Source organism: Pelobates fuscus, chromosome 4 (assembly GCF_036172605.1).
Source record: "Pelobates fuscus isolate aPelFus1 chromosome 4, aPelFus1.pri, whole genome shotgun sequence".
In the NCBI taxonomy this organism is placed as follows: domain Eukaryota; kingdom Metazoa; phylum Chordata; class Amphibia; order Anura; family Pelobatidae; genus Pelobates; species Pelobates fuscus.
This window is the reverse complement of record NC_086320.1, coordinates 345,480,607-345,496,976: the sequence shown is the minus strand read 5'-3', so window position 1 is coordinate 345,496,976 and position 16,370 is coordinate 345,480,607. Positions and strand designations below refer to the sequence as shown.

Here is a 16,370-nt window from a genome sequence, read left to right as displayed (position 1 = left end):
TTCATAGGTTTAGCCACTCACACACATATCAAACAGTCAACAAATTCTCTCACACATAACTAGTCACTCACGCACCTAATTGGTCAAACACGTACATAACTAGACACTCATACTGGCGTTCATTACATAACTAGGCAAACACATGCACACACACTTGCATATTGCTGTACACATAACTAGCCATGCATACATTACTAGCCAATAACTTGTACATGCACACACATGCAAACACATTTGAACACACACACACAGATATATACACATTTTTTGCTAGGTGAATTTTTGCATCTCTATGAAAACATAGGGCGTATCAGGGTCAACAAGATTTAATGTTACTTTTACCTACAATAAGAGTAGAATTCAGGGGAGTCCGCTAATTTCCACTGCAGTACATAAGCACAGCTTACTTCATTGCAGAATATATCTCTATATATTGCACCCCTCCATGTCACAGTTGCCTCATTGCAGAACCCTATTTAACCTTGCACTTCAGAGAGCCCCACGTGGAAGGATTTCCCAAGTAAATGGGTAAATCTCATCAGAACAGGCAATGTAAGGATATTTAGGGTGTTAGGATATTTTATAAAGATTGTACCTTTATTAAGTATTCATTTGGCAGGCAAAGGTGACAGTGCCACTTTAAGTTTGAGTATATTCCCTTGTATAATCAGACCTTATACAGACTCTAAGGGTAATAGGGGAGAGAAAATGATAATAATATACACGCAGAGTGCCCAGCATTTCAGATGGACAAAAAGGGGCAGTTTAATTTTAGGGGTGTGAGTGTGGGGGAGGGATGGCCACGGGCAGGGCTCTTCTGAGAAAATTTAGGAGACTTACTGATAATTAATTATGCAATAAACTGTCATTTATAACAGGAACAGTGTACCGTATCTTATTTACATAGACTGATGTGTAAAGACATTTATTGTCGTTTAAACACATATTACTGTATTATTGCTGTGAAGCTCTGTTATATACTTAGACACACCAACAATATGGAGCTCATAGTAAAATCAGAAATCAGGGTAGAAAAGAGGGGCTCCTATGGACGAGTCTTCACTGTTGGCCAATCTCCTTTCTGCACTGACATTCAAAATGTTGGAACCAAGATTCTAAACAAATAAATTAAAGCCATGAATTCATCCTAATCTTGCATCAGTGTTCCAGGATATATGCAACGATGTAGTGGTGTTCAGAGTGGTTTCATTGTGTAAAAAAAACAAAATGTGATCTCTACACCTTAAAATGTTTTCCTCTAAGAACATTGACCATATAAAAGTGATATATTGTGTATTATTTTTATTGGTTTAGAAAATACAAGATTTGCAGACTTGAAATTGTTTGTTGAAGCTCTGGCTCATTTTACAGAGATTACATATTACTGTTGACCTATTACTAAATGACCCATTTATAAAAGTATCTGTCTGACTCCTGATATTTAAATATCCTTCTTCACCATCGTAATTTATCTCTCATGTCCGACTTGGTCAGAAAACATATTTTCTGGAATAGTAAAACAAGAAGTATGCGTCTATTTTGCAATAAATACTCACAGTACAGTGTCAGGCTCTGTGGGACTAGAAAAGTTTAATACCTAACTGGACAGGAGCAAATTAGTTTAAATCGTGTTATGACGCTTACCATTGTGAAATACTGAAACAATTCAGACATCCTACAGACAAGTTAAAACATTTTTTTGCAGAGCACATTATACCATAGATGATGATGTTTATTTAAACGGCTCTGCAGCCTACAGATAAATTATCATGTGGCAGTTGCCATGCCAACAATTCAATTCATGATGAATAATTACATAGAAATCTTCTAGTACTGTAACCTGCATACACATATCAATAGCGCACTAGAACAGTGTTCCGATTTCTCAGCATTTACATCAGCTTTAAAACATCATTTTTATTTGCCACGGTTCTCGAAAATCAGAATAAAAACATCAGAATTAAAAAAAAAAATTACTTTCCGTAATTGTGACTATACTGTTTTTCTAGAATTATTCAAGAAAGAGGTCATGACACACCAGATATAGCTATATTTATTATTTTTACTAGAAAAGGAATTTAAAGGAACAGCCAACTAATTTTGATATGCTTCGGCATATAAATTATATTTAACTGTCAACAGCTTTCCCTCCCCGCATCCTGATTCCTCTCCTACAACTGTCCTTATAACAAAATACTAAGCCCTCGGTGAAAACTATCCTAGCAACCTACTTGTCTACCCTGCCCTTACCTTTTGTGTCACTATACCCCACTCCCTCTAGCATGCTCATTGAGCAGGGCTCTCAATCCCTCTGTCCCTGTGCATCCAACTCGTCTGGTTACAAATACCGTACGTGTCTGTCCACCCATTATACAGCGCTACGGAATTTGTTGGCGCTTTAAAAATAATAATAATATATTACATAATATAGGTTGTGTATATGAAGGATATAGGTTAAGGCGTGGGTTTGGGGCTCTGCTTCACTGTCGGAAAAGTATTCTCTCTTGAAATGTAGACTTCAAAATATTGTCTCTTAACAGCACTAAAAATGCAAACATTAACATGAAAATACATTCGTTGTAGAGCCTCACATCAGAAACATTCATTAAAGTATACAAAGTAGTCATTTCAATTCCCTTGATTTCAATTCCAGTTAAGCTTAGCCAAGTAGTTTTCTGGCTTAGAGTGATAGACGTTACAATTCTATACATTTGAACTATAAACATTTTACTACCGTAACCTTAATTTATTCACTGCTGAAGTCACTAAGGGTTTAGTAGGCTGTAACTTTCATCTATCTGAGTCAATTAGAATAAACTTTTAGATAATCTTAAATGCAGGGCCCAAACTGCTTTTTTTTTCTTTACATACTCCAGACTTGCCCATCTTTAAGAGAGGTTTTGCTGCAAATGCAAAACAGATTCCATTTGAAGTGTAGACCAAAATAGATTTACTGAAAATATTTGTTTTCCAATTTGCCTATTTTGGTCTGAACTATGAAACCACTTTGAATTCCCAATGATTCCAAACAATCCACATGTTAATTTTTGGCAATAATTGAGACCAGGCTATTAACAAAGGGTCAAATTAGTCCTATAGATAAGTCATGATGGTACTTCACTTATTTTTTTCTCAGGGAAAATTCAACCCAACCAGGGAAAAACTTCCAGGGTTATTCATTAATAGTCTAAATGTCCTGGTACTGAATCGGGCAAAAACATCCGGCTGCATATAGGGCCATTCAGTCTGTAAAATGCACTCTATTCAACAAAGTCAAAATTGTGCTTTCCAGGCAGATTCTCCAGGTCTGGATTTCGTTCTGACATCCGCCAGATAAAACGCTGCCAGACGTCTGAAATCCGGAACCGAATGCTTTAAATCTGGGCTCAAATGCATCAAATCAAGGTCCGGCTTTAAAAAGAGTCTCAACTATTTACCTGCTGGTATCATGAGGGTTAATTATGTGGTTATTTTACTTCTGGATATCGAATGTATAAAGGCGATTGCTACAGAGCCGACTGAATTCTAATCCTATTCGGCTATTTGACAACTGCCATAGCGGTCAGAATTCGGTCATTTTCACTGGATTTTTCCCACCTGTTTTGTGAATAACATGGTATGTTTCTCAAATAACTTTTTTCTTCAATTTCGGACAAGGAGGTGAATGCATTAGCTGACACCTCATTACTAATTCTAAGTTTACTTGCTATTATAACAGATTATCACAAAACTAGAGAAAAAAAAGAGAAATTCTCCGTGTGGGCTACTTTGGCTTATGATTTGCAATTTTGATAAATATTCTCTACAATTTATAGTTTAGTGAACAGCCCTTTCAGTCTTATTAACATGGCCAGTTTGTGAGTTCGGAGAAATGAGATAGGACATTTGTTCCAACCACAGGATCATTTATCACCATGGTACATGATGGGTCCATGCTGGGTATATGCTGGGTATGGTAATGGTGCTGTAAGACTCCCAGTTACATTACCACAATGTAGTCATTTTTGTCACATTTGTACAGCATTGAACATGTCAGGTTATGGTGACAAGTTTTATTGGTTAGATAGCCCCTTTAAGTATTAAGTTTAATCTTTACTATTACTTGAGATTTGTATTAGGTAGTTGTTGAATGAATTTAGAAACCATATGCAATCAGATCTTTAGTTTGTTTTTGTTTTTTATATGTTAGTCAATCTTAACTGTGCACACACAAAACATAGAGTCTGTTTCCATTAAAAATAATAGCAACATTGGAACACAAAATCATTATTGATTATATCTACCTACGGTATATATTTAGTACGTATATGTCCTAATAAACATGTTTTGTTAGATTATTCCACTTTTTTACTTCAACTATTCTGCTCTACAATAGTTTGCCGTTTACCTGGATGCCAACGGCACTGAGCCTCTTAGAATGCCAGCAGAGTCACATCAGGCTACTGCAGGACTGCAAAGGCTTAATGCCAATCCTGCCATTCATCACCAGCTAAGAGCATCAGCTGAGCGCTCTTAGTCAAAGAATGAAACTCTGTGAGCATATGCACAGAATTAACCCTAGTTCCAGGCTCGTTAATAAAAGCAGCAACATTAAATATCTTAGAAGTGCCACATTTCATATTAAATTAAGTTGTTATAGTGCAAGGAGGGCCCTAGTGCTAGTTAACCTTAAGGGGTTAAACCATTCTCAAATGGTTTAACCCCAGAGCCTGTGTTCCAACACCAAATCTCCCTGCCTCTTCTATGTTTCTATTGCAGTATTGGAGAACGCATCTCCAGAAGGATATTGATACTATAGAGCAGGGCTTCCCAAACTTTTATGGGCCGAGACCCACTTTTCAAAATGGTAATTTTTCGAGACCCACGTGCTTTTAATGCATATTTTAAAAAGTGAACACCATGGCAATCAGCTTTAGAGGCATACAATTGGCACACCATAGCAATCCGCTTTAGATGCATACAATTGGCACACTATCCGCTTTAGATGCACACTATCCGCTTTAGAGGCATACAATTGGCACACTATCCGCTTTAGATGCATACAATTGGCACACCGTGGCAATCAGCTTTACAGGTATACAATTGGAACATTATGACAGCTTTAGATGCATAAAATTGGCACACTATAGCAATCCGCTTTAGATGCATACAACTGGCATACCATGGCAATCAGCTTTAGATGCATAAAATTGGTACATCATGGCAATCAGTTGTAGATGTATAAACTTGGCACATCATGGCAACTTTAAGTGCATACATTTGGCGCACCATGGCAATCAGTTTTAGAGGCTTACAATTGGCACACCTTGGCAACCAGCTTTAGAGGCATAAATTCAGAACATCATGGAAATCAGTTTTAGAGGCATAAAATTGGAACATCATGGCAGCTTTAAATACATAAACTTGGCACAGCTTGGCAATAAGCTTTAGATGCATAAACTTGGCATATCGTGGCAATCACTTTTAGATGCATAAACTTGGCACAGCATGGCAATAAGCTTTAAATACATAAACTTGGCATATCATGGCAATCAGCTTCAGAGGCATACGATTGGCATACCATGGCAAACAGTCAGATGCATAAAATTGGCACAACATGGCAATCAGTTTTAGATGCATAAAATTGGCACAACATGGCAATCAGTTTTAGATGCATAAAATTGGCACACCATGGCAGTTTTAGAGGCATATTTCTGGGATATTATGGCAGTTTTAGAGGCAGAAACTTTGCACATCATGACAATAAGTTTTAGAGACATAAAACTGCTTACTCACAGAGTCAGAATCAGAAGTGCTGTGTCCTGCTCTTTCATCCAGGCACCTCACGTTGATTATCCTAGTGGTGGAACTAATGTAGAGAGGACGGTGGTGCAAATATGTTTTCTGGACCCCCTCTAGTGCAAGTGTGGCCAAAAGGTAGATCTCCACCTGTCGGAGAACTTCAACAATGCTATACCAGATGGGGATCTACCATTTTCTTATCATTGCAGGGTTATATTTGTGAGCAGTGTTTGATCGTTTGAATGTAAGCATGTTTTTGTATTAAGTATATGTGTGCATGTATGGGTGTATTTGTATGTACTGTTGCCATTGGAATGTAGTGGTGTACTTGTTTGTAATGTTTGCGTCTGAATGCAAGGGTGTTTGCATGTAGTGTCGGACTTAAAATGCAGGTGTGCTTTTTGAGTGTTGGTGTTTGAATGAAGGGGTGTTTGTAGATAATTTTAGTGTTTTAATGCCGGGGTGTGTTTGTATGTAATGTTTGCGTTTGCAGTACGTGTGTAGTGGATGCAGTGTGTGTATTGTGTTTATAAAATATACATATACACAATGTGTGTTTGAATGTAAGCATGTTTTTTTGCATGGAGTATGTGTGAAGTGTATACACATATGCACACACATACAGAGACACACACAGACACACAAATACACACCCTGACAGCAATACACACAATGACACCTAGTTAAACAGACACTCATGTACACAGATACACACTGACACTAAATACACACACAATGACACAAAAGGACGCAGAGACAGGAGGTGAGTGTGACAGTGTGTGGGAGAGGTGAGGGTGACAGTGTGGGAGGGAGTGTGTGTGCTGGTAACAGTGTGGGGGGCAGTGTGAGGGCAAAGTGAGAAATGATTACAGTGGGCGGGCAGGGGGAGAAGGCGTGGGCAGGCAGGGGGAGAAGGGGTGGCACAGGCGGGAGGAAAGGGTTACAGTGTGGGGGGCAGGGGGAGAAAAGGCTACAGTGGGGGGGCAGGGGGGAAAAGGCTACAGTGGGGGGGCAGGGGGAGAAAAGGTTACAGGGGGGCGGGGGTGACATGGGGAGGGCAGGTAGTGAAGGGGTGACATGGGGGAGGGCAGGGAGTAAAGGGGTGACACATAGGGGAAGGCAGGGAGTGAAGGGGTGACATGGGAAGGGCAGGGAGTGAAGGGGTTACATGGGGAGGGCAGGGAGTGAAGGGGTTACATGGGGAGGGCAGGGAGTGAAGGGGTTACATGGGGAGGGCAGGGAGTGAAGGGGTTACATGGGGAGGGCAGGGAGTGAAGGGGTTACATGGGGAGGGCAGGGGGTGAAGGGGTTACATGGGGAGGGCAGGGGGTGAAGGGGTTACATTGGGGAGGGCAGGGGGTGAAGGGGTTACATTGGGGAGGGCAGGGAGTGAAGGGGTTACATGGGGAGGGCAGGGAGTGAAGGGGTTACATGGGGAGGGCAGGGAGTTAAGGGGTTACATGGGGAGGGCAGGGAGTGAAGGGGTTACATGGGGAGGGCAGGGAGTGAAGGGGTTACATGGGGGAGGGCAGGGGGTGCAAGGGGTGAAGGGGTTACATGGGGAGGGCAGGGGGTGAAGTGGTTACATGGGAGGGCAGGGGGTGAAATGGTTACATGGGGGCAGGGGGTGAAGGGGTTACATGGGGGGAGGGCAGGGGGTGAAGGGGTTACATGGGGAGGGCAGGGGGTGAAGGGGTTACATGGGGAGGGCAGGGGGTGAAGTGGTTACATGGGGGCAGGGGGTGAAATGGTTACATGGGGGGAGGGCAGGGGTGAAGGGGTTACATGGGGGAGGGCAGGGGGTGAAGGGGTTACATGGGGGGAGGGCAGGGGGTGAAGGGGTTACATGGGGAGGGCAGGGGGTGAAGGGGTTACATGGGGGGAGGGCAGGGGGTGAAGGGGTTACATGGGGGGAGGGCAGGGGGTGAAGGGGTTACATGGGGGGAGGGCAGGGGGTGAAGGGGTTGCAGGGGGTGAAGGGGTTACACGGGGGAAAGGGGTTACATGGGGGGAGGGCAGGGGGTGAAGTGGTTACATGGGGGGGCAGGGGGTGAAGTGGTTACATGGGGGCAGGGGGTGAAATGGTTACATGGGGGGAGGGCAGGGGGTGAAGGGGTTACATTGGGGAGGGCAGGGGGTGAAGGGGTTAAATTGGGGAGGGCAGGGAGTGAAGGGGTTACATGGGGGGGGGCAGGGGGTGAAGGGGTTACATGGGGAGGGAGGACATGGTCTGGGGCTGTGTCCTACCTGTAATAAATTCCCTGGTGGTCCAGTGTCTCCCTGGTGGTCCTTTGGGGTAACTCTCCGGTCTGCAGCTCCGCCGAGTGCAGAGCTGCAGACAGTGTAATAAAAATCTCGCGAGCTCCCTGAGTGTTGCCATGGTAACGCTCTGGGAGCTCGCGAGACTTCTATCACACGGTCTGCAGCTCTGCACCCGGCGGAGCTGCAGACAGGAGCTGCTGGGCAGACTGATTGGAGGGAGTCCGGCGGCATACAGGGCAAGCCGCCGGGCTCCCTCCTGGTGTCAGTCTTCTTGCCTGACTCCCCAGCGGCCCTGGATGTGTGGGTCAGCGCGACCCACTGGGAATCGCCCTGCGACCCACCAGTGGGTCGCGACCCACACTTTGGGAACCGCTGCTATAGAGAGAGTTCAGAGAAGGGCTACTAAACTAGTTCATGGATTGCAGGATAAAACTTACAAGGATCTTAACATGTATAGCTTGGAGGTAAGACGAGACAGGGGGGATAGAAACATTTAAATACATAGGGAATAAACACAGTAAAGGAGGACACTATATTTAAAAAAAAATAAAAACTACCACAACAAGAAGACAGTCTTAAATTAGAGGGGCAAAGTTTTAAAAATAATATCAGAAGGTATTACTTTACTGAGAGGGTAGTGGGTACATGGAATAGTCTTCCAGCTGAAGTGGTAGAGGTTAACACAGTAAAAGAGTTTAAGCATGCGTGGGATAGGCATAAGGCTATCCTAGCTATAAGATAAGGCCAGGGACTAATGAAAGTATTTAGAAAATTGGGCAGACTAGATGGGCCGAATGGTTCTTATCTGCCGTCACAGATATTTCTATGTTTCTCTCCGTTCTTCTGTTTTCTCAAAATCTTTAAACTGGCTTGAATAAGATACGTATCTTTTCAAGCCAGTTTTATGAATGACTGCTCCCAGCCAGTCAGTGGCACAGCTGCCTGATTCTGCAAGAGCCTTGCGGTTTAAAGATTTTTAGAAAACGCAAGGGCACAAAGGCAGGGAGATTCGGCCCTGAAACACAGACTTTGGGGCTAATGGTTTAAAACCCCTAAAGGTTAGCCAGGGACTGCCTGGTGCAATAACAACACCATTTCAATAAAGTTGTTATGGTGCACGGAGTGTTCCTTTAACGTCATATGTCACATTCACAAGAGCATATTAGTGCTTAATTTCTTATACTTAGTTTAGACGAATATTGTAAAAGCATTGAATATTTGCCTCAACTGGGACCGCACTGACCTGGCAGTCTACTATTCTTTTTTTTTTTTTTTTTTTTTTTTTTATATATATATTGCAAAAACGTAATTATGTAGGTGTCATGTCATATCTTGTGACCTTGATTTAACTAGAAATAATTTATTTAATACTGTTAGAAAGGCTTCACGTTCAGCGGATGGAATGTGCTGGGTGTTATTGTAAACAAACATTTTGGGGAAAGAAGAGTTTTGAACATTTTAAATTAATTCCTTTGTTTTTGACGCTTTACCTGCAAACACCACACCCCTGACAATAATTTCCTTGAAATCACAGAACACAATTTTCTTCGCTGGCTGGTTAAATATAGTTCTTCAGATTAGGTTGTGCTTCTGTGCTTAGAACAAAACAAGTTGAGAACTCCCAGTGATTATCTATGGCAGTGTTCCTAGAACATGCTTTATAAAGGCACTCTATCACTGCCACTTAAAGGAGAACTGTCATTAACCGAGATTTGTATTATTCTGTTTACCTATCTCCTATATCTAACAAATATGTTTTCTGAGATCTGAAAAAATGAATGGAAATATAAAATCCACACATTATCCATGAACTGTACTCCGCCATCTTGGCTCTGTGGCAATCATCGTTATAAATGTTTCCCTTTTTGTGCCACTGAACTGCAGTTAGAGGGAAAGAGAAAAAACTGAAACAATGTTTCTGTTCACCTCAATTGATTTGAGCACCCTAGTTGTGTCTGAACTGATTGTGATGCTTTTATGACTTGCTAAATACTTAAAGGGACACTATAGTCACCAAAACAACTTTAGCTTAATGAAGTGTATAGATTATTCACCTGAAGTCTCACTGATCAATTGTATGCTATTTAGGAGTAAAATCACTTTTGTTTCTGTAGCCGTACCTCCCCTGACTGTGACTCAAACAACTTGCATGAAACCAAAATGGTTTCATTTCAATCTCATGTAACTTATTTTAAAAGTTTTTAATTCCTGCCTTGTAAATTGAACTTTAACCACATGCAGGAGGCTGCTGCAAGGTCTAGCAAGCTATTAACTGTGAGGAGATAAGAAATTCTAAATTAAACATAATTTGCAATAAAGTATAAACATTATATGACTTTACAGGAAGTGTTTAGGAAAGCTGTGCAAGTCACATGAAAGGAGGCGTGGTTAGGGCTGCACAAAAAAAGTGATTTAGCTACTAAATGTCAGAGAATTTAGCAATGAGACTGCAGGGGCACGATAAATACACCAAAACTGCTTTAAGCTTAAGTTGTTTTGGTGACTAGTGTCCCTTAGAAAAGAGAAACAGAAAACAAAACAGAGCACCACATGAAAAAATGTTTTATTAAATGGTGCAATTTCCAGGTATTTAAAGAGACACAGCTTAATATAGCTTCTGAGAGAGGGCAATGTCTACATTTGTCCCTAAGGCACCCCTAGTGGCTGTCACTCGATTTTTGCAGTACTAACGTTCAGCATCTACATGCTCTGCATGAACACGCTGAACACTCTCCATAAAGATCCATTGGGATAATGCATCTCTATGAGGAGATGAAGTTTTGATTGGAGCGGCTTGGTGACTATGGCACATGCGCAGTAAGTCCTCAATTTCTTCACTATGGAGAAGCATCAGAATTAACCAGCATGCAAGGTACATAAGGTAGGTTAAACTGCTTTATTTTACTGTTACTTAAGGGAGGCTGTGAGTCTATATAGACGGGCGTGCTTCTTACATTAGAAACAAAGTATTGGAGTGCTCCATGAAGTTGGTTTAAGTCATTTATAGGAACATTAAACCCAATACTTTTTTAGAAGGTCATTAAGTCTATGTATTTTCTGCTTCACTAGGCATTAAAGGAACAGTTTAGGCAACCTAACAATTCAATAAAAATGAAGTTGTTATGGTGCCAGGAGGTCCCTGGCAGTTTCTGTCCTTAAGGGGTTAAACCATTATTGAATGAAAGTTCCAGCGGTGAATCTCCCTGCCTCTCAGTCCTTCAGTTTTCTAAAATTCTCTAAACTGGAAGTCTCTTGCAGAGTCGGGCAGCGGTACCGCTGATTGAGAGCGGTCAGCTGACGCGCTCAGTAAATCAGTAAATCCCTATTTATCAAAAACTGGATTGAAAAAGGTACGTTCCTTTCCAAGTCAGTTTTATGAATGGGGATTCACAGATTGGCTGAGCCAATCAGCAGAGCCGCGACCTGATTCTTCCGGTTTAGAATTTTTTAGAAAACGGAAGGTCAGAGAGGCAGGGAGATTTGGTGCTGGAATAAAGACTTTGGGGTGAAACCATTCGAGAATGGTTTAAGCCCTTAAGGTAAGCCAGTGCCAGGGGCCTACTGGCACCATAACAAATTAAGCTGTTATGGTGTCGGAATGTCCCTTTAACCCCTTAAGGACCAAACTTCTGGAATAAAAGGGAATCATGACATGTCACACATGTCATGTGTCCTTAAGGGGTTAACAAACCTCTGCGCAGAAGCCTCTTAGCACCCAAAACTAACTGAATCAGTGGATTGACCAATTCAACTATGAGGGTGAGCTGGTAAGTGTGAAAGAACTCTAAATGCATTTATCTATTGGCTTGCTTGTGAACTTAATCCATTCAACAACATATAGAGAAGCATCTCAGAAATTGGGGCACCAGGGTGTATGCAATGGTACATTAATAAATACCTCTTAGTGTCTTGGAAAAGGTGGAGACTTGATGAAAATCGAATTTTGACTCTTATTAATTAGTTATTTAATTATAAAATTACATTTGATCAATATCTAATTCTCACCTTGTATATGTTTGCTAAACACAAGGCTCTAGCTATAATTGTAAGAGGATATAACTCAGTTTAAATTGTGGAAACCTTATAAAATTCAGTATTTGCCATGCTCGCAAAATACCTACTGAATTCTGCTAAGTGATATTCTCGTTGCCCAATGGAGACCTTGGATTTAGATCAGGGGTAGGCAACCTACGGCACTTCGGATGTTGTGGACTACATCTACCATAATGCTCTTACGGCCATAATGCTGGCAAAGCATTGTGGGAGATTTAGTCCACAACATCTTAGTTCCGAAGTATGCCTTCCCCTGTTTTAGATTATCATAAACTCAGAGGAAACTTGTTTCTCAATAGCAGTGAGTCTTAACCAATATTTGTTGAAGTCAGCACACCTAAGAATCCATGAACAGGGTCCAAACTGTATCTAAAGGTTATGAGTATCAGGGGGCCTGTGATTTAATTCACTTTAGCACCTGAGTAGATAATTGTGTTATACTTTTATATGATCATTTATTATCAGGGAGAGAATCTGGCACATATCTGTATCCGTAAATAGACACCCAAATGATTATCATGGAATAGTGAATTATGAAACAACGGTCTTTTGCATGTAAGGTAACATTTTAAGGTTATTTAAATATATATTTCTTTTCAGAGCTTCCAATGTATTTGTTCGGGGTAATTTCTTCAATTCAGCGGTAACATACTACACTATATGTTATTTTTTTTTATTTTTTTTTCGTTTTTTTATAGAACACAAAGCATTTTTCCTGTCTGGTGAAAAATGAATGTCACTTTACCGGCATGATATATTTATTTAAATAATAATGCAATAATAAGTAAAATAATGAATATGGTAAAATTGCAAGGGGCTTCATAACTAAACAGAGAAAGGTGGTGAGGTACTGAGTGGGCGACTAATATGTTAACTAAAGTTCGTCACAAAATATCCCAGCGGAAAAACACGAAATCGTGAAAATATAGTTTTATGATTTTTTGTTGTTGTAAATCTCTAAATTTGTAGACATTGCTCTCCCTTTCAGTACGCAGTGCATGGCCTGACAAAGGACTATATATAGGAACTTGGAGAAAGAGAGCAAGGAGAGAGAGAGGGAGGGGAGAAGAAGGGAAAAAGAGAGTAAGAAAGATGTGTTAGAAAGAGAGAAGAAAGAAAAGGGAGAGAGAGAGAGAGAGAGAGAGAGAGAGAGAGAGGGGGGGGGGGGGGGGAGAGAGAGATCATTTATATAACCTTGATCTGGCTGATGTCCCACACTCTACAAGGAGGCAAAGGAATATTTCCTCGTGTTTAAAAATAGAAAGATAGAGGGCTCCTGTCATACTGTTTTTGCCACAGACACGTTGTAAAATACACTGTAACAACCCCAGCCTGCTTGCAGTATGAAGCAGCTCTCGATAAACCCCAAAGATACTTTCAGACTTTTAACAGCTGCCATTCCCCAACGAATCGAACAAGTGCACAGGCAGAGTACATGTGTTCTATAACGGGACCTGCCTTAGACCAGGACTGACACAACCGATAAGGGAGATAGGAAACAGGTCAGTCACTCACTTTCAGAGATAAGCGACCTGTGGCTTCCTAGCTGATAAGGCGATGAGAGGGAAAGGAAGGAAGCAGTTCGATGGCTGAGTGAGATATGGGTTGCAGTCCATACACAGGAGCCCTACAGCCACATATTGAATATCCCTGCAAGACTTGACAACTACGTGAATTTACATTTAAATGTGTTTTAGAAATCATTATATGTCAAAGTGAACAAATCTGGTCGCATCCTCAATACAGGAAAGACAATGCTATGGCTGTTCTTTGTGTTATTGACTTAACTGTTCCCTTGTAGCTATAAAGCTCATAAAGAGTTAAGCTGCTGTTCTACCCTCCAACACTCATATGCCCCCAAACAAAAACCCATATACATAAGGAAATAGGGAATTAAAAAGTCAAGAAAATGGTCCTTGTGGAGTTAATTCACCTCCAGGCTGAGCATGTCAATAGGAAGCCTACCTGTATTATAGGATTCTCCAATACGTCCATGTGGATGTCTTGGGAGGCTGATGGAGTCTTGGACATGTTGTTCTGGACCATTGGAATGAAAGTAACTCTCAGCTAGATTCACAAATCAGAACATGAATGAAGGCTGTCAGATATCAGATCCCAGTGTCGCCTCCCCTACTTAGTGTGAGTGATGATCAGGTATCATGGCAAACAGTGGAGCACAGTCCCGCCTGGCGGTCGAGGTCCCTTTAGACCTGTCTTCTCACCGAGGTTCCAGTCCACTCAGTGGGACTTCCAGTCAGAGCATCTAGTGCTCCACCTCCCCATCAAGTGTGAGGATACAGGAGGCGTGGGCAGGGAGGCTTTACCAGGAACAGAGAGCTGAGAGAAGCGTGTTTCAGGCAGAGGTATCACAGCCCATTTTTCATCAGATCTCAACTTCCTAGAGTCTGTCTGTTCTCTCTCTCCCTCTCTGTGTTCTTAGTGATTAGTTACAAAGTAACAGTAGGATCTAAGAATCTTGGGGAGAACGTTCTACGCAAGAGGTGACGCATAGATTCTGTCAGAGATCTGACTTACAGGGTAATAAAAAAAAAAACAGCTTGTGGGTTTTTCAGCACCTACTGCACTTTATCACCGAGGAAGGCAGGGGAGGATGGGGAGGGTAATCCATCATAGCAAGGCAAATCGTTCCAGAAACCATCAGGGTGTCATCAAACACAGGACGTTTCTACATTAGACAAAACATGGGAGAGATTTACAGTTACAAAGTGCTGACACAACCTGGTTTGCACATTTACACATCTTCAAATCATGTCATGCGAAACGTAGTGACAGTGTATCTTTCACATAATCCACAGATTGTGTTTATTGCTAAACTCAGATTCAGTTAAAGAGACACGCCAGACCCCAAAAGCATTATAGCTTGCTAAAATACATTATGTGTAAAAATCTTTTGTACTCATTTTTTCATTTTGCAAAACGTGCAGATTTCAATAGAAACGGGCACTTTTATAAATTACTTTGCTACTCCCCCTTGTCAATCAGGCAACAGGTCATATTGCTTCCTGGTTGGTTAGCTCAGCTGAGCTTAACTTATGAGGCAGTAATTGCCCAGAGCACCTGCCTGGCAAAGACTTCTGATTGAACTGCACTGGGAAGTCTATGATTGGTTAGTCACAGAAAGTCTGGGCAGGGTTAGAAGGGGAGGGCTTGCAAATGCTGCCAACTGTTTTTAAATATACCACAATGGAAAAACGCATAATTACATGCATGCAGCTTTCCATTGAGAGATTTTTAGGATTGGATTGGTTAAAAATCATAAATTCTGATTATGTCAGCAAGGCGAATCAGAGGTCTACCTTTTAAGAGGATTAACGGAGGGTGGCAAGCCACCTAAATGGTGGTTGTAACACTATACGTATTTGTGTTCCTGACCAAATAGTGTTCCTTTAAATCCCCCTGTCTCTAAACACCAACTAACTTTAAACCCTTATCCTTAACCTAAAACTCTTACCCTAAACACCCATAATCTCTACCCCTAATCTTATTCTTAGATTTTAGCTTTTTATCCTGATTCTAAACCCTTAAAGGGACACTATAGTCACCTGAACAACTTTAGCTTAATGAAGCAGTTTTGGTGTATAGAACATGCCCCTGCAGCCTCACTGCTCAACCCTCTGCCATTTAGGAGTTAAATCCCTTTGTTTATGAACCCTAGTCACACCTCCCTGCATGTGACTTGCACAGCCTTCCATAAACACTTCATGTAAAGAGAGCCCTATTTAGGCTTTCTTTATTGCAAGTTCTGTTTAATTAAGATTTTCTTATCCCCTGCTATGTTAATAGCTTGCTAGACCCTGCAAGAGCCTCCTGTATGTGATTAAAGTTCAATTTAGAGATTGAGATACAATTATGTAAGGTAAATTACATCTGATTGAAAGTGAAACCAGTTTTTTTTTCATGCAGGCTCTGTCAGTCATAGCGAGGGGAGGTGTGGCTAGGGCTGCATAAACAGAAACAAAGTGATTTAACTCCTAAATGACAGTGAATTGTGCAGTGAAATTGAAGGGGAATGATCTATACACTAAAACTGCTTTATTTAGCTAAAGTAATTTAGGTGACTATAGTGTTCCTTTAACCCTCTACTCACTTAACATTTTGTGTAATGTTATTTTCACTTTCTATTGGAAACATTCTCTAAGTTTCTCTAAGCTTTGCTTCCAGTTCAGCTGTGGCGGACTAGAATTTGAAATAAACTTAGAATTTTGACTTTAGCAAATAACTCATAATAAAACAGATGCTTAGCAGCATCCCCC

At 41.3% G+C, this 16,370-nt stretch overlaps 1 protein-coding gene across 2 annotated transcripts in view; it reads right to left on the bottom strand.

Moving 5' to 3' along the window:
* The window catches only part of CACNB2 (calcium voltage-gated channel auxiliary subunit beta 2), a 255,787-nt gene extending 241,580 nt beyond the window's left edge, over positions 1 to 14,207 (bottom strand). For both annotated transcript variants that reach the window (XM_063452511.1, XM_063452516.1), the window contains exon 1: positions 14,062 to 14,207. In XM_063452511.1, the coding sequence (XP_063308581.1) occupies positions 14,062 to 14,142 (81 nt within the window). In that variant the 5' untranslated portion in view covers positions 14,143 to 14,207. The remainder of the gene's footprint in view (positions 1 to 14,061) is intronic.
* Positions 14,208 to 16,370: the final 2,163 nt, after the last annotated feature.